Source organism: Condylura cristata, unplaced genomic scaffold, assembly GCF_000260355.1.
Source record: "Condylura cristata isolate star-nosed mole 26May11 unplaced genomic scaffold, ConCri1.0 scaffold00039, whole genome shotgun sequence".
NCBI classification, from domain to species: domain Eukaryota; kingdom Metazoa; phylum Chordata; class Mammalia; order Eulipotyphla; family Talpidae; genus Condylura; species Condylura cristata.
Window position 1 is genome coordinate 5,190,671 of NW_004567140.1, and position 26,064 is coordinate 5,216,734.

The 26,064-nt window shown below is 49.3% G+C and overlaps 1 protein-coding gene across 3 annotated transcripts in view; it reads left to right on the plus strand.

Moving 5' to 3' along the window:
• Positions 1 to 39: 39 nt before the first annotated feature.
• The window catches only part of GNAO1 (guanine nucleotide binding protein (G protein), alpha activating activity polypeptide O), a 151,318-nt gene continuing 125,293 nt past the window's right edge, over positions 40 to 26,064 (plus strand). For 2 of the 3 annotated variants that reach the window (XM_012733178.1, XM_004693571.2), the window contains exons 1-2: positions 44 to 880; positions 1,090 to 1,132. In XM_012733178.1, coding sequence (XP_012588632.1) covers positions 763 to 880; positions 1,090 to 1,132 — 161 coding nt within the window. In that variant the 5' untranslated portion in view covers positions 44 to 762. Of the gene's footprint in view, positions 881 to 1,089; positions 1,133 to 26,064 lie in introns of all 3 variants that reach the window. The other variant, XM_004693572.2, reaches the window with a different exon arrangement.

Here is a 26,064-nt window from a genome sequence, read left to right on the forward strand (position 1 = left end):
CTCTCCCTTCATTTCTCCCCCTCCCCTCCCTTCTAGCCGCTCCTCTCTCTCTTTCTCTCTCTCTCTCTCTCTCCCCCTCGAACTCTCGGCTGCCCGCGGCTCCCTCGCGATCTCTCTCTCGGGTGGACTCCGCCGGGCGATGCGAGCTCTGAGAGACAGCGACGCCGCCTCCTGCTAGAGACCTGCCCCCGGCTCGGCCCCCTGCCCAGCCCTGCCCAGCTCGCTGGGTCGGCGAAGGCGCCGCGGACGCACCGACGGCTGAGGAGCGGCGATGCACATGCACTAGCAGCACCCCCTAACTCACTCCCTCCACACCCCGCGCCGCCGCCGCCTCCTCCTCCGGCAGCAGCGGCCGAGGACCCACCCTGCCCCCCACCCCACCCTCCGGCTCCGGCTGCGGCTCCTGCCTCGACTATTATTTTATTTATTTGGGGTTGTGCACAAGCCTCGGTGCCTGCAGCCCGCGCCTCCTCGGACCGTGGACGCCTCCTCCCTCGGCTCCGGAGCCCCAGATCTCAGCCACCTCGACACCCCCAGAGCCCCGCCAGCTGCCGCGAGTCTTCGCTGCTGGAATCTTGTTAGCTGCCGGGTTTTTTTTGGGGGGGTCGGTTTCCTGAAATTTTTGTTTCCAACCAAGGGGAGGATATCGTGATTTTTTCCCCCTCTGAGCCCAGGCTCTGCTCTCTGGGGGGGTGGGGGGCGCGCCGAACCGGGGAGCCGTGCCAGCCGAGTCGTGCGGGCTGTGGCAGGGAAGGGGCCACCATGGGATGTACTCTGAGCGCAGAGGAGAGAGCCGCCCTCGAGCGGAGCAAGGCGATTGAGAAAAACCTCAAAGAGGATGGCATCAGCGCCGCCAAAGACGTGAAATTACTCCTGCTGGGTAAGGACCGCGGCTGGCACCCCACCCCCACCCCCGACCCCGGCCACTCCGCACCCCCCCCACTCGCTCCCCAGGAGTCCTGGTCTCTCCGAGTTGGCACCACCAAGTGCCCAGGATCTCGCACTCCCTCGCATGCTTTACCCCCTGGCACCCCCTCCCTTTCCCCTAAGCTGACACTTACCAGTTTCCCCCCCTGTCTGTCCCAACAGGGGCTGGAGAATCAGGAAAAAGCACCATTGTGAAGCAGATGAAGTAAGTCCCTGTAGCATTGGGATTTGTACTTTTATTAGAATAATTTTTTTTTGCTATTTGTATTGCCTTGTTCATTCCACATTGCTCTCCAGGCCCGGTTTTAATGCGTGCACACATTAGCACGCACCACACACACACACACCTGAATTTGAATCCCCTCCCCCTCCCCCTACGTTGGTTCTGGGTCCTCCACCCCGGGCTGGGTGGCTTTTTTTTTTTTTAGGGGGGAGGGAAGGGGACCGCCTGTAGTTGTATGAATGACAGCGTCCGCCATATTGATCAGAACATCACACTATTGGCATGATTATGATCATTACTTTTGCTCGTGGGGGTGGTTCGTGTGTATCACTGCCTTTATTTCTGTTTCCGTTTCATTCTCTATCTCTCTTCCCTCCCCTCCCCCCACCCCCCCATTATCCATAATCACACGGGGGGGGGAGGGGCAGTGGTTTTGAACTTGGCTAAAACATGGAGGGGACCCAGCACTAGACTGGGGTGGGGAGGAATCTGTGTCTGCTGTTCATGGATTTGGTGCTGAATTGGAGACTGGTTACTGCTCGCCAACCCACCCCCTAAGACAAGGGTTAGGCGAAGGGGCATGGAGTAGGAGAGGGGGTGGGCTTCTGAGGGATGTGACTGCCACAGCTGTACCCGAGGCAGAGGTGGAAGGGAGCCCTGGCTGTGAAGCTGAATGCCCGCCCCTTGCTGCTCCCATCCTCCCCCACCCTCCCAGTATTTGATCTCCTGACACTGGCAGTTTTCCTGCACTCTATGGCCTTTATCAATGTATTTATTTACACTCTGCATAGGCCGGGCTCTATGTAATCTCCCCACAATGCGGATTTCAGGTCCCACTTGCTGCCGCCCCCTTCTGCCTTAGGTATCAGTTTCCCCTCCTAATTAACTGGGGGTGGATTTGAGTGATGGTTGAAAATTAAAACAAAATGGGATATTCCTTCCCTTCCACACTTTCTTAATAAGGAGCCTCGCCCCTCCTTCCTACTCAGGCTTGCCTCTTGCCCAACCACTTGGCAGTTCCTGGTGAACCTTCAGGCAGCTTTGCTTGGGGAAGGGGTGGTCGCTAGGGAAGGGGGTCCCCGCCCTCCGAGCCTCCTGGCTCCCCTGCTTCCGTTGGCCTGTCAGTCCAGGACAGGGGAGTTCGTTAAGACCGTTTAGCGAGGATTCCACTAAGCTTTGCTGTGACACCTTCGTGCACACACAGCTCCTAATTAGGGGTTGCTGTGCCGTAAACAAAAATGATTATTTTTCAACTTGACAGAATAGCCGAAGTAATTGCATCCCGTAGGAAAACAATGGAAAATAAAAACCCCTTTCGTGGAAAGGTGGGTGGGAAACGAGACATGTTTGTGGTTTCAGGACTAAGATGCAAAAATTCTTGCATGTGTAACAGGCATGACAAGCGGGTTCTAGGCGGCGCCATGATGGTAGGGAGCAGCGACTCGGAGACAATTTCACCCGTCTGTTTGACATGTTCTTATTTTTGTTCAAGAGCTCCTTGGGGGCTTTCTTTGCAAAGGGCCCCTCAGCTCACGCGGCCCTCTGAGTCTAGGGTAATTTGGCCCGGGGCTTCTCTGGAGCTAGTGCAACCCAAATGGATGGGGAGGCGGGGCCTGGGGAATTGCTCTTTGCAACAAGGTGCATGTTGCATCTGCTTGGAGCCCTTGCAGATCAGTGAATGCAAGTAGCGTCACCCCTTTTCTTCCAAAAGGGAACGCTTCAAAACTTCAGAAGTCTGTAATCTGCAGTGGCGGGCTCGGAGCCCTGTAGAAACCTCGGCCACCAGAGCTGGGTGAGGTTTCAGGCGTTGCGAGTGGTGGACAGCGCCCAGCCGAGACCGGAAAAGTCGATGGGGCTCAGCTCGGCAGCGCTCGGCTCTGCTTGGCGCGGGCTGGGCGCGGGGCTCGGAGGGACTCGGCACTGTTCGGAAACGAGTCGGGGTCTGGGCGGAGAGAACCGAGCCGCTGCGATGGGTACCGAAGGCATTCGGAAGGGCTCGGTGGAGGGGTGGGGGCAGGTAAAGGAGGGATGCTAGAGTCTGCACATTAACTTTGCATATCCGTATCAAAGCAGCTCCTTATCTGCTTTCCTTGAACATGTCCCATAAATTAGGTTGATTTAATAAGAAGTTTAAAAATATATACTAAGTCCCCCAAAGGGTACCTCGCTGTTTTTATTCAAAGTGAGCTGAGCCCTCAGAGGAGAGAGGTGTGCCATTTTAGAATGAAATTTCCTAATTATATCCTGGGGCACGAATGAAGACTTAAATGAAGGTTGTATGTAGTCTTTTCTGGGAAAGTCTCATGTGTCTCATATTGGTTACAGTGACCAAAAAGAAGTATCAAGGGCTTTGGCTTGGAGATGTTTTAAATCAGCTATCCAAGCAATTCTTCTCTTTTACCTGCAGTTTTCCTTCACCTACCCTTCTACACTTTTGGGGAGAAAAATATCAGGCAAAACAGATTTTATAGGTAGGCCTATTAATATTTTTTCTAAAACAGCAATGATATACCAACTCTCTCAAGGAAAGAGACTACATTTGCTGGAAGGTCAAGGATTTTGGCCCATGCAAATTTGGTGAACAGTGGACCCCAGCACCCTGAAGCATTCATGAATGGCTGCTTTTCCTGTGAGCCCTCCAGTTGGCTTGAAATAAATCAGATCAGGGCCTCGTGCCAAGCTGGATGCAGAACTTGTTTTATTAACCACAGAATGTGGGATTGGTGTCACTGTATCCTAGTGACAAGTTCTTTGAGTCCTCCCTTGCAGAGATGACATTCCCCATCACCACTCGACTCAGAATCGGTTGAACCGGGGCTGTGCATGGGTGGGTTGGCCAGAAATCTAGATGGCATTTCAGAGGCAGTTTCTGACGTTCCTGTTCCATTCCATTGGTGCCCAACTACCTGGCCATGGTGTGACTTAAAGAGGATGTTGTTTTACTTCACCTGGGCAGATGAAATGAGAGTTCTCCTTAAGTAATGCCCTGTGAAAAGGAGATTTCCTAGTGGGGACTGGAACATGACAGGTCAGCTTGCGGGACTGAGAGGAAGAATCTTGATAGTCATGTTATCTTCAGACCCCTTTTAATCAACATTTTCAGAAGAGCAGAGAGACATTCCATGCAGCCTGTGTTCACATTCGTGCGGTGGCATGCCTATTAGAGGAATGAATAGGCTTCCATATTTGCCTGTGGCAACTGGAATTATATGATAAGGGACTTGCTGGGAGATGCTGCTCAGAGCAAAGTCTTAATAAGCTCATCAAGCTAGGAACATTGCAGAAGGGACTGACCTTTGAAATTCTTTCACTTGATGCATGTTCTAATGAGCAATTGGCATCCATGTAAAAGGTGCTACAGATTATCGTTCTAAAAGCTTGGTTCTTAATACTTTGGTAGAAATTTGATATGGATGTAGTTTCTGGGTTTGTTTTTATTCCTTCGAGTATGTGATTGTGACCTAGTGTTTGGGAGTTTGATGTCAGACAATCCAAACTGTTTCCTTTGGAAGAAATAAACAATGGTAATTGAGAGAGCACAAAGATCATTTTACTCATACTCTGAGTAATCAGTGACTCTGTGTGTGTGTGGCATTTGAAGTCATCTCGCTTGTTAGGAGATTGCGCCCTCACCTGTGACATCATTTTTGTAGCCTATCACTGGGACTCTTCTAATTATTCAGCCAAATCAAGATTTTTTTTTAAAGATTTATTGATTTATGCTTACAGAGCTGGGGTATAGGCCAGAGGTGCAGGGGCGGTGAGAGGATTCACCAGAGAAAGAGAGGGGAGCAGAACAGGCAGATCCACAAAGTGCACTGCTGAGGGGAGCAGTGGGCGGGTCAGGAGAGGTCTGCCGTGCCATGTGGGTCACCTCCGGGGCAGGGATCGAACTCATGCTGAAGTGGCTTTAGCTTCTTAGTGCTGTGCTTTAACCCGCTGCGCCACCAGGAAGGGCCCCGAATCATGATTTTTAAAGTGGGTGTTATCGTACTTAATTACAAAACCTTTACAAAGAAACATCTTAAGGGAATTCTATTTTATGAAGTATGGACTCAAGTGACTTCCTGTTCTGAACAAATAGTGACAACCGCTTGCATCGTCTACCTGATGAAAATGTAAAGTGAACTGCGGAGTTTCCATGGCACCACAGTTTGCCCTCGTTAGGGTTCTGCTGCTTGGCTTAGGTCCGGGCCAAGCCTGCATTCATTCAACACTCTGCTCTTTAGCACCTACTAAGGAGCAGGCATCTGTGGAGCGAATGGCAACGTGCAGTCTTTCCATGGGAAATCTTGGCCATTACAAGGGCATTTCCTGCACATCCCCAAAGGGTTTCTGGGCAGAAGTCCGCAGAGAACTGCCCCTCTAGGTGTGAGGCCTTGTTGTTTCTGCAGCCATCTCATTGGCAGCTTTCTCCCTCTCCTCCCTTGTCCCCATGTTTATTCATACTGATGCACCTTGCTCCTGGAGACCGTGTGAGTGGGAACAGAATGTCAGATCAAGTAGCAGATGATTCTCTTCTGCTGATGGATGGTGCTCTCCACCGCCTCACTGTTCACTGAGCTGTAAATACCACAGACCTCCCTGCCAGAGGAGTAGCTACAGTCTACCTGATCTTCTCAGGAATCAGCCACGAAATGTTGAACCTCAGTTACCTGTTGGATTCTGAAATAGACCCTGTCTGCTTGTTGAAAGGGATGTCACCAACTAGATTAAGTGGATGAAGCTTCAGGCTGGTGTGACATGCCTCTAAAGGAATCTAGGATTTTTGTTTTCTCTTTGTGGTCCAGAATAGATTTACAATGCCCAGAGCCAAAGTGCACTGTTTTACTTTTCAGCCTGGAACTCCCTAGAGAATACTCTCCATGTATATGCCCCAGGCTTTTAGCATGCCACATATGCTCAAGGTAGGGCAGTTTCTTACTCATGTTTCTGGCTGTTCATGGAACCCTATCTTTGTCAATGCAGGGGATTTGGGTGGAATAAGGTCCTGTTGTTCTGCCATGTGCTCAACTCATCCAGATGCAGGAATTTGGGTCCCTGTTTCCCAGGGTGTATTCATCCTCTCATTTCCTATGATGCAGATAAACTCGAGTCATCTTAAACATTTGCAGAGTTTATTTGAACAAAAAGCAGTTCAGGTAGTATCTAACCAAGAGGTAGGAAAGAGCGCTGAGGGCACACAAAATGAAAGGCTTGCAGGCATAAGGGGGCAGGAACAAGGATGATACACTAAGCAAAAAGTTGTTTATTGCAAGGTTACTTTCCTTTGGGGGTGGCAGGGGTCTAGCGGGCCGATTCCCTCATTAGTTAATCAGTTCTTGATTAACTGGTTTAACATTCCACTTTGGGGACAGTCCAAACTGTAATCAAGTTAAGTCTCAGCTTGATGACAATGGGCTTATCACAAGCATGTCCCCTCTGGACCTGTTGACTTGTTTTTTTATAAGATCATTATCACAAGTACATCTTGATATGGAAGATAGTAGATAAGCTGGTGAGGTGATGATTCAGATTGAAATAACATCTTGGATAGGGTTTCCCCCAGAATTGTCACTAGCAAAGAACAACATCCGATATTTGAAAAACAAGCCATAAAAAGGGATGTGTACGTACGCACATGCTATTATGTATACATGTAAAAACAACAGATGCTCTGAGAAGGATCTTTCACCTCACTTTCTTTGTGATTGCATCACTATAAGAAGCTTGACCATGCTCAGACAAACTCCACCCTACGAAATGGTTCGGATTCATATCACATTTTAATTTTCTTCCATTCCTCTCCTGCATGTAAAATGTTGGTAAAAGGGAACTGTCCAGCATATCAGTCATTAGGATAAGGAGGCAGGGGTAGTGGCGTGTTAATCACATAGTTTCTTTAGAGAAGCAGCTTGGCATGCTTCTCTAAAATTGAGGGGTGATTAAGAGCATGAATTCTCTAATGAGGCTGCTGGGCTTTAAGTATCTAGGCTCCACCATTAACATGTGACCTTTAACAAGTTCCTTATCTTTTTGTGACTCAGTTTCTTGACCTGTAAAATGGGGTTGATAATAAAATAATGAGCTAATAGAGTTGTGGTGGACATTAAGTTACATAATATATGAAAGGCCCTTATTTATGATTTTCTAGAACATGAAATCATCATACATATGTCAACTATAATTTTCTTTTGATTGGTTAATGGGTGTCCCCTCCCCAGATGGGGTTCCTTCTCATGTGTGAGGGACCGAGCTGCCTGAGAGCCGGAAGGGGGGACATGTGGACATGCTCTCGCCTCTTCCCCTTGTCTCTCTGCAGCACCAGCTATGTAACGACTGTTGTCATAACTGATGTGACATTCTGTTGGTTCTGCCGCTTCAGCTCAAAAGACTTGGCTGACATTACAGAGAATGGGAACGAGCACTGGACCCAGATAAGTGGCTGTCCTTGGCTCTCTGGGAGCTCTACTTCCTGAAAGAGTTGGAACAGGGGTACCCCAAGCTCCTTTCATCTTCTCAGTAGTCTATTTTCAGGGTCTTGCGACCAATTTTGAGGTTCTCAATATAAAAACATCAATTATGGCTTCATCCTGTGGGGGTGGGTGTACCTATCAAAGTTCTTTTAAGGCTAAGATAATTGAAGAACAGCACTCTTAACCCCAAAACTTTGTCAGCCAGGAAAGTCATAGTCCTGAGAGGTATTTTCAGATAACTACCTCTAACCGAACTTTTTATACAGACATGATTCTCAAACCAGAGGAGGATCTGAAAGGTTCCTGTTAGTAAGAAACAGGATGTTTCTGAAAGGAGAACCCAGTGACATGTTCGAGGGAGAAGTGGTTTGTCTGTGGCCTCCAGGAACCTTAGAAATGGAGAAAGCCCTGGTTTCTACTCTGGCTACATGAGAAGGAAGTTGCCTGGGTTCAGGTTCTTAACATCCAGGGAGCTGGGAGATCCAAAGGAGGACAGAGAAATGGATTTTCTTTTTTAAGATTGATTTATTTATGCATACAGAACTGGGGTACAGGCCAGAGGTGCAGTGAGAGGCTTCACCAGAGACAGAGTGGGGAGCAGAACAGGCCGATGGGACAAAGTCCACTGCTGAGGGGAGCAGTGGGTGGGTCAGGAGAGGTCTGCTATGCCATGTGGTTCACCCCCGGAGTGGGCATCGAACTCATGCTGAAGTGGCTTTAGCTTCTTAGTGCTGTGCTTTAACCCGCTGTGCCACCAGGGAGGGCCATGGAGAAATGGATTTTAATTGTGACTCATTCTCTAATTTGACTTCGGGCAGCTCACTTAGCCCCTCGGAGCTCCCATTTGTTCACCTCTTAATTAAGATATGTGCTTTCTCCATAGAAAGACCTTTTATAGATTTCCAGCTCTCAGATCAGTAAATGCAATGACAAGCCTAGAAGCCTGAAATGTAGGGGGGGATAGTGGGAGTATTTACCACCCACAGCTTTTATCTGCTGAGCCATCTTTAGTTCTAATTTTCTTTACAGAGAAAAGGAAAAACATTGTGCTTTTCATAGCACAGAAATATTAAAGTAAAATAAAATCCTGTAAGACTAATAATCCTTGCACTGAACTTGTCCCCCTACTCACTTGATTTCTTAACCCAGAATGGAGAAAAGGGAAAGGAGGAATGACTTCTATTAAGGATAGGACACCTTGACCAGAGGTTTATCCTGGATACCCTACACCTATGTCTTAGCCAGTAGATAGCTTTTCTGTAGAAAATTGTTACTTATGGAAACAGCTGTTCCTTGCTATAAAATCAACCCTGCCTACAGGGTCTCAGAGCACTAATGCTTATTATTCATTATAAATTAATTGGGTGTTTATGTGTCTATTTCCCTCACCTGTCCAGATATCCCCTCCCATCAGAGTGCTCTACAACAGGGATGTTCAAAACACAGCAGTGAGCCCAATGTCTGGCATTCAGGAGGGTTCTAGTAAATGTTAGCAGAAGAAAAGAGGTGTGTGAAGAATGCAAGCTCATTTTTACTGAAGCCCAAATAATAATATTGAAAGCCTCTGATGGCCATGGACTGTTCTCATCATTTTCAATCCATCCATTACCTTGATTCTTTTTCCTGCATCAACCTATGAGTAAATACAATCAACTCCATCTTACAGATGAGGAAGTGAGTCTCAGAGCCACTCCGCTTAGTAAGTGACAATGATGTATTCAGATGTGATACAGAAACTACGTCCTTTCCACCATCGCCCCACAGACTTCTTAGTAGATCACTACCAGGGTGGGCAGCAGCAAGCTGGCAAGCCAGTCAGGTGCCCTGGCATTGGTCTTGGAGGAGGTCAGTGGCTGAGAAGACAGCAGGTTCTGGATTGGTGCTGGGCTCCCTCCTCACATATGACATTGATTCTCACACCAGAGTGTTCCCTCACCACTGTCTGGGCAGCTTCTGAAATCATTTTTCATCCCTGCACCAGAAGCGTGGCCATTTATTTGTGGCAATAGAAGGTGCCCCTGGAGGCTCCAGCTCCAGTGGGAGGAAGTATTTCAGAGAAGACTTGGGGAGACAGGGTCGTAGCGTTTACATCTATTCAGCCATCTACCCATCCGCTGAACCATCCATCTGTGTCTCTCCACAGGCATTTACTGAGCACCTTGGCACACTAGGCATAGACATGGTGGCATGGACACAGTAGTTCAGCCTAAAAGGAGCTACCTCCAGGGGGGAGGTGCCCCGAGGCTGTGGGAGAACAGAGAGCACCTTCTCTAGGCTGAGAGTTTAGGGAAACCGGCCGAGAGAAATGATGTGTGAGCTTAGTGTTAAAGACGAGTAGTAGCCAGGTGAAGGAAAAAGGGTGCCGGACAGAGGAACCAGCTTGTGCAGAGGCACTGAGATGTCGCCACATGAAACATGCTGGGATGTAAAATAATTTGGTTCAGTTAGGTGCAGTATGTTAGATGAGTGTCCAGAGATGAAAGATGAGCAGTTCATGAAAGGTCTTTATTGTGCGAGGACTTTGGATTTTATTCTGAGTATAATGAGATACCAGCTAAGGGTGTTAAGAAAGGGAGTGACAGGATCAGTTTGCACTTTAGAAAGATCACCTGGTGGACTGAAGTGGAGGGCAGGAGACCTCCAGGTGGGCACTTATTTTGTGATCCAGACAAGAGAAGATTAAGAATACATTTATACATTGGTGGTGGGGATATGGGGCAACAGATAGATTTAAGAGAGATTTGGGCATTGGAACCATTTAACTTATTTGAAGAGCAATTGAAAGGGTCTGAAAGAGGAACTCAGCTTTAGAGGATGTAGACAACTTGAGTTGTCTGGTTTGGGACGTGGGTGAGATGTTAGTGCCATCCGCTGAGACAGAGACATGCTGCAGAAAGGGGTATGGCTTGGGAAGAAAAACGATTTCTTTTGGTCAAGCTGATGTTCCTTGACAGTCATCCATGTGGACATCCCTGGCAAGAAGTTGGATATGTGGACTGGATACACCTGGAATTCCACCGTGCTTATGGGAGGCAATGGCCATAGAAGTTGGTAACCTCACAGGACTGAGTGAGGAGGAACAGAGACAGAAGATGCACCCCCACCGCATGCCAGCTCCAGGAAATGAGGCTCGTCTTGGAGGAGGAGCCCGCACGGGAAAGTGAGAAGCAGACAAAGGTGGGGCAGTATCAGGAGAGCCAAGGAAGGAAGAACTTTCCAGAAGTCGAAGAAGTGGTTTGCTGAGTCAGATGCAGCAGTAATGAAATAAGATGAAGCCCGAACACATGCCCGTTGGCACTGAAGGGCTGTTGGTGACCTTGGCAAGAACTGGTTGTGGGAGGGAAGGCATACTGCAGTGGGAAATTAAGCAGTGGGATGAGGACGTTGAGGCCATGAATGAAAACTCCTGGAAAAGAAGCCCAGGCTGTAGAAGAAAGGGAAAGAGGGAGGAAGGAGGAGTGAGGCCAGGGCACAGGAGGGTTTGTTTTTATTGTCCATTTGGCTAGCAAGGAGGGCTCAGATCCTCCGAGAAAAAATGAAGGAGTCTGATGTTGTGGGAAGAGGAAGTTGGAGGTGGCGAGAGGGGCAGAGATGCGGCTACAGTGTGGGTGGTGGTTTGATCCTGACGTGAATGTGCACCGCCTTCCCTGAGACTGACAGGAGGGTGTGGGGGGCACCTGGCAGGAGGTGGGGACAAGAAGAGGAAGGAGTCCCTACCTTATGACTTTTTTCACTCAACTGTGGGAAGACTTAGAAAGCAGCTGTGCTCACTTCCCAGAACACCACAACTTTTATTCTCTTCATACCGCTCCTGTATCCCTTTGCCCAGTACCTGTCTAGTCCCTTCTATGGGCCAGGTACTGTCCTAGCTGCTGGAGATTAGGTGAGCCTGTCAATGCCTCAGGGGAGTCGGGCAGTAGCCTCCTAAATCATTGACTGAGGACAGCTCAGACAGTGCAACATTTTCTGCAGTCTCTCCTGTGGGGTAAGGCTTTAGACTGGTCAATGAGGGGTCCAGTCCCTGCCCTCAGAGTTGCCTCAGTTGGAATAGAGAAGTCGGTGCCTCGAAGGCACCCAGAGGCAACGGTGGGGTGTAATTCGCACCAGGGTGCGGGCCCTGCTAGGGATGAGCAGCTGGAGGGACGAGCGTGCTGCCCACACCTTTGGCTCTCCTCTGCCCAGCGATACTCTGCCGGGCTGTTCAGTGGAGCTGCTGTCTCTGCCCGCTGCTGTTTGGAAATAGAGTGGGCCTGTGACTCAAATCATGCCATTCCCGCCACAGAGGTGGCCCAGTGTGTCTCAAGCCAGGAGAATCACACTGCAAAACTTCTCTGATGAATCCAAAACTAGTTTTGCAGTCACCTTGGGAGAAAAGCTCTTTATCTGGAATCCCAGCGAGATTCTCAACTGAGTGGAAGGATGAAAGCTAGGAACCATCTGTGGCCGTGTTTCCATGTCTCCATTCCTCTCTGCAAGGAAGACGCTCGCTTATGGGAGAAGCTGAGGCCTTGAGAGACTGGAGATGGGGAGAGACAAGATGAGAGAAAGGGAAACACACTTGGCATTGCTTGTTGTCATCTCTGAAGCTGGCTCTGGACCAATGAATGTCTTTTACAGACATTAATCTGAGCTGCAGTTCTCGCCTTTACTACTCAGATGGTCCTGAAGAGAAGAGGAGGTCCTCCACGAAGAGGAAACACTGTTATCTGAGGCACACAGGAAAATTCAAACATGTGGCACCTCAAGGTGGTATGGGCAGGCTGAAGTCTGAAGAGCTGGGCTCAGAGAGAGGGGTAGAGCTGTAGGGATTGCCAGTCTTTTAAACGAAGTGGGGTGTACTTTGAATACACAGTAGGGCAGTAGGGTATGAAGCCAGGCAGTTGAAGAAGAAAGACCAGAGACAAGGCTAAAGAGCAGAGAGAGATTTTAGTGGTTTGAACTAGAGGTGGGTAGGAAAGGCCGTGAGGAACTGGGTGGTAGGGAGGCCGGGGAGGCAGAATAGTGAGCCTTGGCATCTGGTTGAACACAGGGAGGAGTGGGTAGAGCAGAAGAGTCTCTCCCAGCTTTGAACGTGGCTGATGGCGTTTGGTCATGCCATCAGGTCGGGTGGCACAGGGCATGTAGCGTGACCAGTCAGCATGGTTTCTGGGGTTACACAGAGTAACTTCTGTGTTCAATGATTTTCTTTTCTTTTTTTTTTTAAAGATTTATTTATTTATGCATACAGAGCTGGGGCACAGGCCAGAGGTGCAGGGCCAGTGAGAGGCTTCACCAGAGACAGAGTGGGGAGCAGGACCGGCAGATTGATGAAGTGCACTGACTGCATTGTAGGGCTCTGCGGGGGGGGGGGGGGGGATGCCATGCCCCTGCGTAGCCAGCTAGAGAGGAGCCCCCCAGCATGGGGTGAGCAGGGACCCTGCCAGAACCTGCCTTCCGCACACCCAGCTCCAGCTGGGAGGGGGCTTCCTGCGGCCCTGGGTGGGACCAGCTCCGGGAAGCTCTGTGCAGGCAGCTGGGCTCTCTTCTGTGGCATCGCCCCATTAGGGCAGGACCCGGAAAAGGCCACTGTATTTGATGACTGGGGCTGTCGCTGGCCTTCAGCAGAGCAAAAGGGATAGAAGCCAAACTTCAGATTTTATGGGAAACACAAATCTGCTCAGAGGAGTACAGAAATCCGAGTTCTGTCCCCAGCCCTGCCCCTGTTTAGCTGGCTCATTCCTTAACTTCCCTAGGACTTAATATCTTCACGTAAAATTAGGAAACCGGACTGAATGATCTATAAGCTTCTGCTCACATCTTGAGGGCATAATTTAAATCTTGCTGTCCAACAAAACAGATGTTCCCCTGGCAGAGGAATTCCCCGCCTTCTCCCTTGACCACCCCCAACTGAGATAATAAATTAGAACAAAATGAAGCTTTCAGAACCCTAGTGCTAATTGAGAAGGGAAACTGGGCCATCCACTCAGGGAACTGTGGCTGCCGGTGCACGTTGTGTCCACGTGCACTCTGCACCAACAGGGGAGAGCCCTGCGAGCTACTGAGGGGTACCCCAGGACCTGCAGACATACACACCCTAAATGGGCCCTGCCACCTGCCCCATAAAGACAAACCAAACTCTAAGAGTAAAAGAACTTTACTAGAAAGTGTGCATAGAGAGAAAATTTTGAAAGAAATGATAGTGATTTTCCAATAAAACACCCAAAGTTACCCATCCCCTCATGGGTAAATGCCCAGCCAAACAGAGCTCGCCCAATGCAGGACTGCTGAGCCGAGCCCCAAAAGCCAGCGACAAGTGTAAGGTGCCTTCTGGCACTGAACCATAGCAAGGGCCGACAGGGCCCCGGATCGAAGGAGCAAAATCAGAATGCAAATCAAGGTGACGGCTGCCACTGTCAACCTCCCACCAGTCTCTCGCCCATGTCCCTTCCAAGCGTCTCTGCATGTCTCTTCTCCACGTGTCTCCTTCCATGTCCCCAAGTCCCTGGTGCAAGTCTCAAGCTAGAAGCAAGAGGCCTTTTCACACATCTCTGCCCCTCCAAGCCATTGCTTCTCCCTCCTTCTCAGCTCCACCCTTCTTTAGGTGGGGCTGGGAACTTGGAACCTCCCTTTTCATGGAGATCCCTCGCTCATCATTTTGTTTCACAAGACCAGGATCGGTGTGCTCTTCCACTGGGAGGAATGCTGAGGACAGTTCCAGAATACTCTGCCACCTGGGCTCCCCTCTCTAACTTCACACAGAGAGGAGAGGAGAGGCTGATGGGCCTACACTGGCCATGTAGGGGGACCCAAGCCACGAGGCACCTGTGCCCCAGAGAGGAACAGATAGGGCACCAGAGGGAAGGGCTGGAGAGGCCCTGGCTCTGGCTCCTGAGAGCATACCCCAGTGGGGGACTGTGGAGAAGGGCTGGTGAAGGAGGGAGAACCTGGCTGAGTGGAGACCCGTAGCCCTTCCTCCCACTCTTTGCTCCCTGCGTGCTTGTAAGACCTGTTTCTTCTCTCATCCTTTCCTGAGAGTTTGAGCCATATGGCCTGTTTCCTGCCTTCTCTGGCACAGGTTTGTTCACTCTGTGAGACCGGTAGACCAGCCATGTGGTAGCACTTCCCTAGTTTTGGGAATAGAGCCCTTCATAGGACCAGCAAGCTCCCAGGGAAGGGAGAGTAACAGTAAACTATCCAGTAGCAAGGCCGTTTCATAACGTGCAGTCTTCTAAAGGAGGAAATTGGGCTTCAACAGTGAAGAGTGGTTGGAGGAGATGAGGTATGACAGAGCAGCTGAGGACAGGTTTGAAGAAGAGAGAATAGCAGACGCAAAGACCTTGAGGCAGAAACGAGAGAGAAATAGAACAAGGCCAGTGAGGCTGGACCACAGGACAGGGACAGTGGTGCAAAACGGCATTAAAGAGACACGGAAGAGCCCGGGTGGGTGCCCGGGTGGCCAGAGAAAGGCATTTGACCCAACTCACTCTGAAAGAGCAAAACCATAAGAACAGAAATCCTATCCGTGGTCTCCAGGGATGGCAGGATGGAGGAGCTGACAGCAGACGGCACAAGGGAACTTTTGGGAGATATGTAGCAGTGGTTATATATCTGTATTTGCTTATCAAAATTTATCAAGTTGTATACCTGAAAAAGGTGAGTTTACTGGAAGTGAATAGTACTTCAGCAGATTTCACTTGCATAATGTAGTTTTAATATACACACATACACGAGAATTGCAGTAAGCCTGATAAACCCCTCTGCTGCCATGTGGAGGCTGGACAGGGGACCAGCATAGAGACGGGGGCCCGTTGCTCAGCCAGGCAGCCGGCCACTCGGTGCTGGTTTGCCTGGATTGCGTGTGGTTCTTGGTGGCTTCCTTCGATCAATTTATTGATGTGTGTTCCTAGTTTCCCTCTGACTTAGTGTTCCTTTACAACATGCTTGAAAGCTCAGTGTATAGAAACCACCTGCCCTTTTGTGTGGGCCCATGGCAGATACTTTTGCATATTATTTTCTTTACATTTGAGCAGTGCATTTTTTTTTTTATCTCCCTCGAGCCTTGCACAAGTCTTGTCGGGCTGCCCAGACATTACTGATCTCCATTTTACAAAGAGATGCCAGCAGAGCATTGTCAGAGAATTTTGGAGATCTTGACTTTGCCATTTATTGACTCAGGGTAATTTGGGTAAAGTGTGTAATCTCTCTGGGCCTCAGTTTCCTACTCATTAAAAAGAGATCTTTAAAAATATATTGTAGGTGCCTTGTGAGGATTAAATGAGGTAACATTGCCAAAAACACTTAGCACACTGTTGAAATTCACCAAAATGTAGCTATTTGTGTCATTTTTCCTATCAGGAAAAAAGTGATTTATCCAGGGTGATGTGGCAGGGCCTGGCCCAGTCTCCCTGGTGCTGGGTCTCCTTCCATCAGACCACGGGCGGTCAGCTGATTGGGCCAGGCCTAATGGTTTGTTACCAACTGAGATGCAGGAATTGATTGAAGAAATAGTAAGCACTCACCATGTGCTTGACACAGAGACGGCGCTGGATACAATGCTGGCCAAGACAGGCAGAGACATCCTGACTGGTCATAAGCGCTGGGCCAGGGAGAGCCAGGGTGCTGGCGGAGCACCTGCCTCCAGGTGGGCAAGGGCAACAATTCCTGGAGGAGAAGACACTGAGACTTGTTTTTTTTTTTTAAAAAAAAAAAAATTCTCGTTGTGATAGAGAGCCATGGACATGCAAAACGTACACTTACTTTAAAAGGTCAGAGCTCACGTAAACCTTGACTAGGTTAGGAACTAGGACATTGCTAGTAACCAAGAAGACCCCTAAATAGCTCTTCTTGAACAAAACTCCCTCTACCTTGACTTTCCTGTTTGTTTCCTTGCTTTTCTGTAGAGTTTACCACTGATGGATGCATTTTCTAGACAGTTCAGTTTCCCCTAGTTTTGATGTCATTTGAAGTGAATTGGCTATTATGTTATTAAGTCATATCTTTCCGTCAGCATTGTATTTGTAGAATTCATTCAAGTTGTTTATAGCTGTAGTTTACTTATTCTCATTGCTAGATAGTATTCTATGGCATATATATATATACATATTTATAATAATTCTATGTAGCTTTTATACTTATGAATATTTGTGAATATACTACATATTTTTCATTTCCTTGCTATATAGAATTTATTGGTGGATATGACTATACTGTATTTATCTCCCACATTGTTGGGTTTGGGAGAGTTTTGAAGGAGGCTGCCAGGAGTACTTGGGGATATATTCTGAGGTATGTCCATTGGTAAAGGGGTCTTTGAAGTAGAATTGCTGGGGAGATTCCACGATTCAGCTGCTGCCATGTTGTTTTCCATTTTACACTTATATTAAAAGGGAGTGGCTCCAGATCCTTGCCAATCTTTAGTACTGCCAAACTCTTTAATTTTGCCAGCTTGATAGGTAACTTGCAGCATCTCATTGTGATCATACTTCACAGATCCTGGATTACAGGTGAGTCTGAGAATGTTTTACATATTTATTGACCTGTGTCTTTTCTTTTTTGTGAAGTGTCTATACTCCTTGTTACTTTTTAAAGTTACTGGTATTTCTTTCTTTCATTAATATATGTTTTATCTCTTCACTTTGTGAATGGGGTGCTATGGAAAAAAAGTGTTTTTATTTTTCTTAATATGATAGTTTAGTTTTACATCATTTTGTGCCTTTTTCCATCTCAGTTGTCATCCCCCTGGGCTTCCAATCACCAAATCCCCCGTGTACTATCACCACAGTCCAGTGAAAGGCATTCTTATTTTTAACGTAGTCAAATTTGTCCGTCTTCCCCTTTTTGACTAATGTTTTCTGAGTCCTATTTCTAAAATGTTTCTTCATCTTGAAGTGGCAAAAGCTCTCCTGTCTATTCCCACTCTTAAAAAGCTTTGATGCTTTTTTTCTTACATATTTAGGTGTTTAATCCTTAATTGATTCTTATGTGTGGTGTAAAACAGGGCTTCAGTTTCAATTTTTCCTCATCTGTCCCAGCACTACTTATTGAAAAGGCCATTTTTTAGTCACTCTTCTGTTGAGCCACCTGCTGTTAGTGTTGCCGTGTTCAGGCATCTGTTTCTCGCTGCATCCATCCTGTCTGACTCCTGCTTCTTGTGTCATCAGCTGATGGCCGTGACTTTATGATATGCCTTGGTATTTGGCTTAGCAAGCCCCACCCCAACCTGGACAGTCCTCCTGGGCGTCCTGCTGCCATCAGCCTTCGAGTCAGTTTGTGTTGCACGCACACACATAAACTTACAGGGATTTTTGACTAGCATTTCTTTAAGTCCACTAGGCTTATTGGGTAGAACTGGCATCTTTAAATCTTGAGTTTTCCATGAGAATGTTTTATTTTACCATATGTTTCATTACCAAAACTGTTATTAAAATATTTGTTTCCCATAGAGGTCTTGTATATACTTTTTGTTTGATTTACAGCTAGATAGTTGTCATGTACCACGGTCTTGTAATTGCTTTATATTTTTTTGAACTTTATCTTTTATCTGTTACATAGAATTACAGTTGATTTTTATACAACATTTAACACATCTATAACTTAAGATGCTTTGATGAGATTACCCAAAACCTTGTTCCGGTCCCACCTTGCTTCATCACTGGGGGACAGTGCAGAGCTGGAGGTGTCTCCCCACTGCACACCTCCTGGATTCAAGTTGCCTACAGAACTCTGGGCCTCCTCCCCGCAACCACACTGTCTCCCAGGGCCCCTGGCTGCCGCTAGCGCTGGACTAGTGTCTTCGAATTCGCACAGGTCTGCTTATTGCCAGCTCTTGCTTTGAGTTCCCACCCAAAACCCTGAGGCCAGTCGCCACCCCTGTCCTCCTAGGTAGCGCCCTCCCAACTGAGAAAATTAGTTCCTAACTTGTTGGGTTACAGGGACCAAATTAGGAGGTCTTCTGGGCATCTTGTTTCAGTCCTGACTAAAATCTGGTCGGGTTTTATGGTCCTGTTTTGTTAGACAGCAGACTCAGAGGATTTACGGTTACAGCCCTTCCCAGAACCCCTCCCCCCCCCCATCTCTCTGCCTGTGGGGAGCGGCCTGCTAGCAAGGAGGAGGTTTGCTGTGCTGACTGCACAGAGGCATGGTGAAAGCTGTTTGTGAACACAGCCCAGCAGTGCTCTATTCAGTGTGACAGCTTCCTACTCTGGAACACACGGCCCTTCACAGGGGGACTGTAAATTATGCAGCTCCGCAGCGAAACAATGAGGAGTAGTGGGGGAAGGAAGGGGCAAACTGTGGCTCTCAGCCTGGGTCTGAAAAGGGAGTGTGTAGACCGGCTACTTGGGGGTGGATGGGAGCAAAGGCTTTAGCCACTGAGAATAGCCAGGAAGTTCTGTCACAGCGCTACTTGTTAGAGAGGGTTTTTACTTTTTAAAAAATGGAAATGTTCTTTTCAAACTCTGTTTATCAATTCAGGGAGAGTTTAGAAGCCAAGAGGGATATTAACAAGAGAATGCGTTCATGTGGTGTCTGTCACCAGAAGTAACTGAATGCTCACACAGCATTTATCCTCTGTCCCAATGGCCTGGAGTCCTCATTTGGTATTGTTGCTTTGTGCTGAAGATGAGCAGCGCCCCTCGGGAGCAATTTATGTGCCCCCCCTGCCTATGGTCATGGAATGCAATTAACTCTGCTCTTTTCTATAATTTTCCTGTCTCTTCTCTTGCTGTCATCTGTCACATCTTGCCGCTTTCAGTGTTCCTACCTTGAGTTACTCCCCTTCTCTCTTCTACTCTGAATCTGGGATGACCTGGAAAACTAAATGCCTGACTTTGTCACCACAGTGTGTAGGGCAGGAATAAATAGGCTTTAAGTGGGGACATGAAGAGCCCTTCAAAGACTAGTGTGTTTGTGCTTTACTGACCTAACTTCTCCACGCTCCTGCCTGTTTATGACCTGGGATTAAATAGGTAAAAATCAGTTGGCGACTGTGAAAAGCGCTATAAGTAAGTGATTGTGACAAGGTTTTACTGTGGCAAAGTCTGAATTTAGACTTCATCATCCTTCTGGACTCCTGGCAGGGTTCTGAGCCACAGAAATTGCTGGACAAGTAGCTTCTAGGTAGGAGTGATGCACCGTCATTGACTACAGAAGATGCTGGGCTGGCTGGAGTAGCAAGGAGGCCGGGCTGAGGAGTCTCTCTGGAATTGCTCTGCTGGGTGGGTCCTTCCTATGAACAGGCACGGGGTCTTGCTGCCTGACAGCTGGGGCTGTCTCAGGAGCCCTCAGTCACTCAACTAAGTCTGTCCAGACCCAGTTGCTCCTTTCTGATTAAGACCTGCACTTCTGATTCTTCCAGGAAAGACAAAACGTGAATTTGGCTGTCTTCAGATATTTGTAGCCATCAGACGAAGGTGGTTGAAACCATTTGGTTAAATGCTTTCCAGCAATATTACTGTTTATTTGTTCTTTCACCGTGCAGGTACTTGAGCTTCTATGCTGGGAAGGTGAGGGGGGAGGACGTCACATTTCTAAAGTGATCAGGGAAGGCCACACTGAGAAGATGAAATTGGAGCAAAGACTTGATGGAGATAGGGGAACCAGGCACACACGTATGAGGGAAGAGTATTCTTGGCAGAGGAAATAGAAAGTGCAAAGACTAAGTTCAGAGTATGCCTGGTGTGTAAGAGGAGCCACCAGGAGGTCTGTGTAGCCAGAGTCACAGCTGAACTGCAAAACCAGATGCCCTAGGAGACTCAGTGCCTGTGTGGAGTGTGGTCTCACCTGAAGGCAGAGGTCAGAGCCGAAGTTCTGTCAGGAATCTGGTCGAGCTTCATCTTGCTGTGGTTTTGTCTCTAAAGGGTCTGCTGTTTGGGGTGCAGAGGGTGGGGACATCCTGTCTATGTGTGTGTGGGTATGTGTCTGTGTCCTGACATGGGAGCAACCTTGGAGGAAGGAGTCCTTCCAGGAAGGAAGTGGGTTCACTGCGCATGGCCGAGGAAGGACACAGCCGGTTGTTTCTGTCTGGGCTGTAGGACAAGTTCCCAGAGTTCATGGGCTGCTGTGGGCTGCTGGCCTCCTGGTGGGGAGGACCCCTCCTGCACCCACCTCTGCTGCCCACTCTCCCAGACCCTGAATACCGGGGCTAGGCCTACAGACTCATGTGGGCGGCCTGGGCCCTGGACACGCTCAGCGTGCCAACTTGGGGCCAAGGTCCAAAGCCTGCACCGCAGGGCAGGGCTCCCCAGCTCTCGCCCGGAGGCTCAGTGCTCTGCAGGTGAGCATGTGAAATGACATATTGCTTTCATAACCCTTAGGACACAAGGCCCTAACCCATCAAACCATGATGTGCAGATAGTTATAGCCTAGGATGAAATGAAAAGGCAATGAAATCATGAAGGTGGTTAAAACACACACACACACACACACAAACCAGCGTTTGGCCAGTACTCTCAAACCTGCCCGCACCTGGGGAATGTTCACCTCTGACGGGGGTGCCTGCCCTTGTAGGGAAGTGCCTTGGAGGCCGTCCCACTAGTGTCATCTCTGTCTCAACCCCCAGTCCACGAGCTGCCCCATAATCCCCACGTCGTCATCGTCTTCCGGGGAGGCCGTCCCACTAGTGTCATCTCTGTCTCAACCCCCAGTCCACGAGCTGCCCCATAATCCCCACGTCGTCATCGTCTTCCGGGTGTTGGCCTGCGGGCATGTCCGCCCCCTGCAGCGCCCACCCTGGACGCCTCACTGCCCTCTCCCGCGCAGCCCTCCCTGGCCAGCTGCCTTTCTCTCGGCAGTCTCCCAGAATACTGTTCGTGCTCTTAGTGGCCCCGCTGAGCCGCTGCCAGTGACCTGCCTCCCTGACTTTGAGAACATACCCTCATCCAGCCCGCCGCACTGGGCCTGCGCTCTTGCTCTGGAGAAGCCTGCCCCTGGCTCCCACCCACACCCTGACTCCATCTGGAGGGATGTCAGGGTAGACTCCCTCTCCTCCTGAGTGCAGATTGGCCTCGGGGGCCAGCTCCAGTCCAGCTGCCCAGGGGGGCGTTCCTGGACACTGACCCACACGGTTGTCTCCATTCTCTAAATTACTTTATGATGTCTGCTCAGCGTGTCCCATGGAGACAAACCCCTTTTTTCTGAGCACCAGAGACCCATCATGTGCCCACATGTGGGGCTCTGTGTACCAGCTATGGGGAGGGAAGCGGCTTCGTGAAGAGGTAAAGAGGACCAGCTTTGGTTTGAGTCAGTTGCGCTACTATCTAGTTTTGTAATCAGACAGCAGATGGGTTCGAGGAATCTATGAAATAGAGTAGAAAGTATTTAGCCCAAGAAGCTAATAATCATGGTGGTGGTTGTTCCAAAAGACCCACATTTTGAATGTGAGGACTTGCTTCTTCATCTCAGCCCTAACCCTCCTGTGGAGGGAATCCTAATTCATATTTTTGTTATGCCCTGAACCAAGTAGGCCCATCGTGCACAGTGACAATTTGGGGTAAATTTACATAAGTAGTGACTCATTTGTGCTGTGGTGGGTTTTCTCATAAATCGCCTGTTAGAAGTTTGCTCAGTGCTTATATGAAACTGTATTGGACCTACATGGTAAGTGTTATTTGTGTATTTGGGTTCCTGGTGGCTAAGGAATTGCTGAGTCTATCAAGCCACAGCTCTTTATTGAGCACTTGCTGTGTGCAGGGAGCAGGAAGGGCTCTCTGCTCCTGCCCTCCTGTTGAGGAGATTTCCGCTCTTCTCCACAACCTAGACCTTGACCTGTTCTCTTTACCCGCAGACCTTAGAGTTTCAACTCATTCCCGCAGCTCTAGGGCCAGACCCAGGCAGCAGCTGAGTGGTGGCCGGCTGCCACGCGAGGCCCCTCCTTCCTCGCATGTCTGCTGCTGGGAGTCAGAAGCTCTGAAAGGAATGTTACCCTGATTTAGGCAGTGGTTACTTTGGTTACACACTGATAAAATTCTAGTGAGTTGTACACTTGCCATCCTATTTTCTACTATATGTAGATTGTATCTCGATTTTTTAAATTTTAAAGAGGTAATAGTAGTGCTCTTTGTTAAGCAGAGTAAGGCTGGGGAATTAAGCAATGCCCCTGAGTCTTCCAGCCTCAGGTTCTGATTCTGCAGGGAGCAGAGCAGGGCGCTCTGTTGGGGGAGGTGTTTGAACCCCTGTACCTCAGTTTCCTCAGCTGTGAAATGAGAATAATGACAACACGTGAGTTCACTCAGCACTGGCTTGAGATCAGTGATGCACGATTATTCTCATGGGCCAGGCTCTCTGCTAAGCCGGGTTGGGGACATCTTCATTGAGCCAAAACAGACAAAAGGTCTCATTTGAGTGTCACCGCTTCATGCACCAGTTCCTCCTTCCAGGGCACATGCCTGAGATTTTTTGCTGCGTTAGGTGACTTTTTCTATCCTGAAGCTTATGCTCTTTCAAGTTTACCCAAGAAATAAGGTTCCCTGCGACATGTCTTTGTCTTCCGAGCTTTGCCGCCACATCAGTTGTAAGCTCTGATTTACTACTCGGCGAAAAAGTGACAGACTGGGTATTCTCGCTCAGTTCAGGTGATGGCTGCATAGTCACTTTTTTAAATATATTTTTTAAAGATTTATTTATTTCTGCATACAGAACTGGGGTACAGGCCAGAGGCTCACTGGTAGTGAGAGGATCCACCAGAGACAGAGTGGGGAGCAGAACAGGCCGACTGAGACGTACACTGCTGAGGGGAGCAGCGGGCGGGTCGGGAGAGGTCTGCCGTGCCATGTGGGTCAGCTCCAGTGGCTTTAGCTTCTTAGTGCTGCGCTTCAACCCACTGCACCACCAGGGAGGGCCTGCACAGTCATTTTAACAAGACACCAGACTGAGCTAAACATGCATGGCTGAGTGGTGTGCATATTAATGTCAGGATGCTGGGAGAACAGACTGACCCTGAACGTTTTTCTATTATGAGCCTGGATCCTTAAAAATCACAGTATTGACACAGTGGCTTTGTGCTGCCTCAGGGGGCAAGAGACCCCTCTCATCAGAGTCAAGTGTGAAGCCCTGGCCTGAGGCTGCAGGGGCCCACAGGGAGGTAGGAAGGCCACGTGTTCAAGGCCCCACCAAGGGCCAGGAGCTTTCCATGGGTAGAGATCATTTCATCATCAGGTTATACCATGAGTTGGCTACCAGGACCAACTCTTAAAGAGGAGAAAACTAAAGCAAGATTAAGTGAGTTCACTGTCTTAGGGTTCAGCCAGGATGTGATCTCGAAAGCGTTCCCAGGACCCTGCTGGCACTGTTCCAGGGTTACCATCCCCACTGTGTTACATGTGAATGCACCCCCAGAATCTTACTCCTGAGTGGCTTAAAATCAAGTAGGAGAGAGAAAACATGTAGGTAAATTAACAATAATGCATGATAAAGCCCAGGGAGGGACAGAGAACCTGCCATGTATACTCCCAGGAGGGAAGAGGCCCTTACTCAGAGGAGGCAGGGAAGATACCAGAGCCATGTGAGGATCTGAAGTCCGTTCTCTTGGTGTTTGTATTTTGGCCCAGTAGTTGAAGCATGCGTTTGATACTCTAGGAAATGCCACAAATAATGAAGCTGTGCCTAAGTCCCGGCGGGCTAGGGACCTCTCACATGTCTCATGCTGGCTTCCCTCTTCGTTTCCTCCCCGCTCCATACATCGGTTAGCACAGCTGTCTCCTGAAGCTGAGTACCCAGGTGGCTCACACCTTCCCGGGCAGGGAGGTGATTTGCTCTTGGACTCAAACTCCTGTAGGGAAAATGGACTCTGAGGTGCTGGTGTCAGTAGAGAAAACAAAGCCCAACATTACTGTTCTGCTGCAGGAAGATTGTCAGGAGTTTTCATAGCTCATTCTACCAGAGAGTGAGACTGGATGAGGGCTGGTGGGGGACGTGGCTCCCACCTGCGCCAGCCCGGGGTGAGGGGCTCCATGGCCAGCAGGAGAAGGGCATTTGTTCTGCTCCCCTGCGGCCAGAAGCAGCCTGCTGGCTCTTGCTGCCTGATTCCCAAGGGTGGCACCAGACTCTGCTGTTCTGGCCCCTCCTGCCTCTCCAGCGTCATCCCCTGCCGGTCCTTGCACCCGTCTGCGCTGGAACCGCTGTGATTGCCTTCAGGTTCTGAAATGCGGCACGTGCTCCCTCAGTCCTCTCCAGGCCTGGGGCCATACTGTGCCTGTTCCCAGAGTCCTTTACACACTGCTCTTTGGCCAGACCCTCTGAGCCTGTAAACCCTTCATGTCCCGTGACCCAGTGAACAGGCTGACCTGTCACCCCTTCTATCATCTTTTCATGTACCCACATATTTTTTAAGGTGTGAAAGATACTGCTTTGTGGAAATATGCTCTGCTCTCCCGCTTTCCTCCCCCCCACTGCAACAACTCTGCATAGAGCCTTACAGGGAAGGCCACTGCACTCTAGGGACGTCCTGGACACGTAATAGCAAGAGCCCAGCTGCTGGTGGAGCTGTGGATGTGCTCGGGCGTGTGCTGGCGCCGGGCGGCTGTGCCGTCTCCATCCCTCTGGGTGCTGGCTACGGACCACCCAGGGTTCAGCTCTGCTGCTGTCAGTGCTTTCTACGCCTCTGCCTTCCGGGTCTCCCGAGACCTGCCCGCCGGACTGGCCTAACGCGCCCCTCTCGCAAGGCCCCAGCTTCAGAAGGAGACTTCTGTGTGGTTAAGGATCCAGCCAGGATCCTTCGCTCTTGCCTCATGCTTTCTTACGGGGAAGGCTTCGTGGGGACCCTCGGTCACATCGTCATGACTTCGGTTGCCTTCCAGAAAAGCAGAGTTCTTTTAAGGACTTTTCTCTAATGTCAGACAATAGGAGACCGTTCCTTCTCCCAGCATGTTCCCTCCTCCAGATTAAAGATTCTGATGTACCGAAAAGGAATCTAACTTTTCCTGGGTCCACAGCACCCCAGAAGTTGAGACTTAAAGCCACACTTCTCGGCCTTGTCCATTGCCGTGACCTCCTTTTGTGCGTCTCTGTCACGACTGACTCCCTCTGTTCTCTGGAGGAATCCAGAAACACCCAAACTTCGACACAGCCCTGAGAGTGACGCATCTGGACGTGTGACGAGGAGTTCAGGCAGGGGGAATCTGTCATGCGACTCCTGTCTGTGCACAAGACCATGGTGCCTTCAACCTCAAAGGTCTGAGGGCTTGAATTTTTGGAACTAGAGAAGGTCCTTGTCAGTCCCCAAGTACAATAAAAGAGAAAAACTGTAACGGCCTGATTCTGAGCAGCGGGCCTGGAATGGCAGCCCCGAGTCCGGGACAGAAGGAGTCGGAGAGCGAGACCTTTGCTGGCACAGCCCTGCCAGGCCTTGAGTCTGTGAATTCCCCACACGAGCCCTTGGGTGGGAGTTCAGGACAGATGTCTTTGGCCTCTTTTTGTAGGAAAAGGAAGTGAAGGGGGAGGAGACCTGGGACAGGGCCTCGTCGCTGAGCCTGGGGTCTGCCCTCG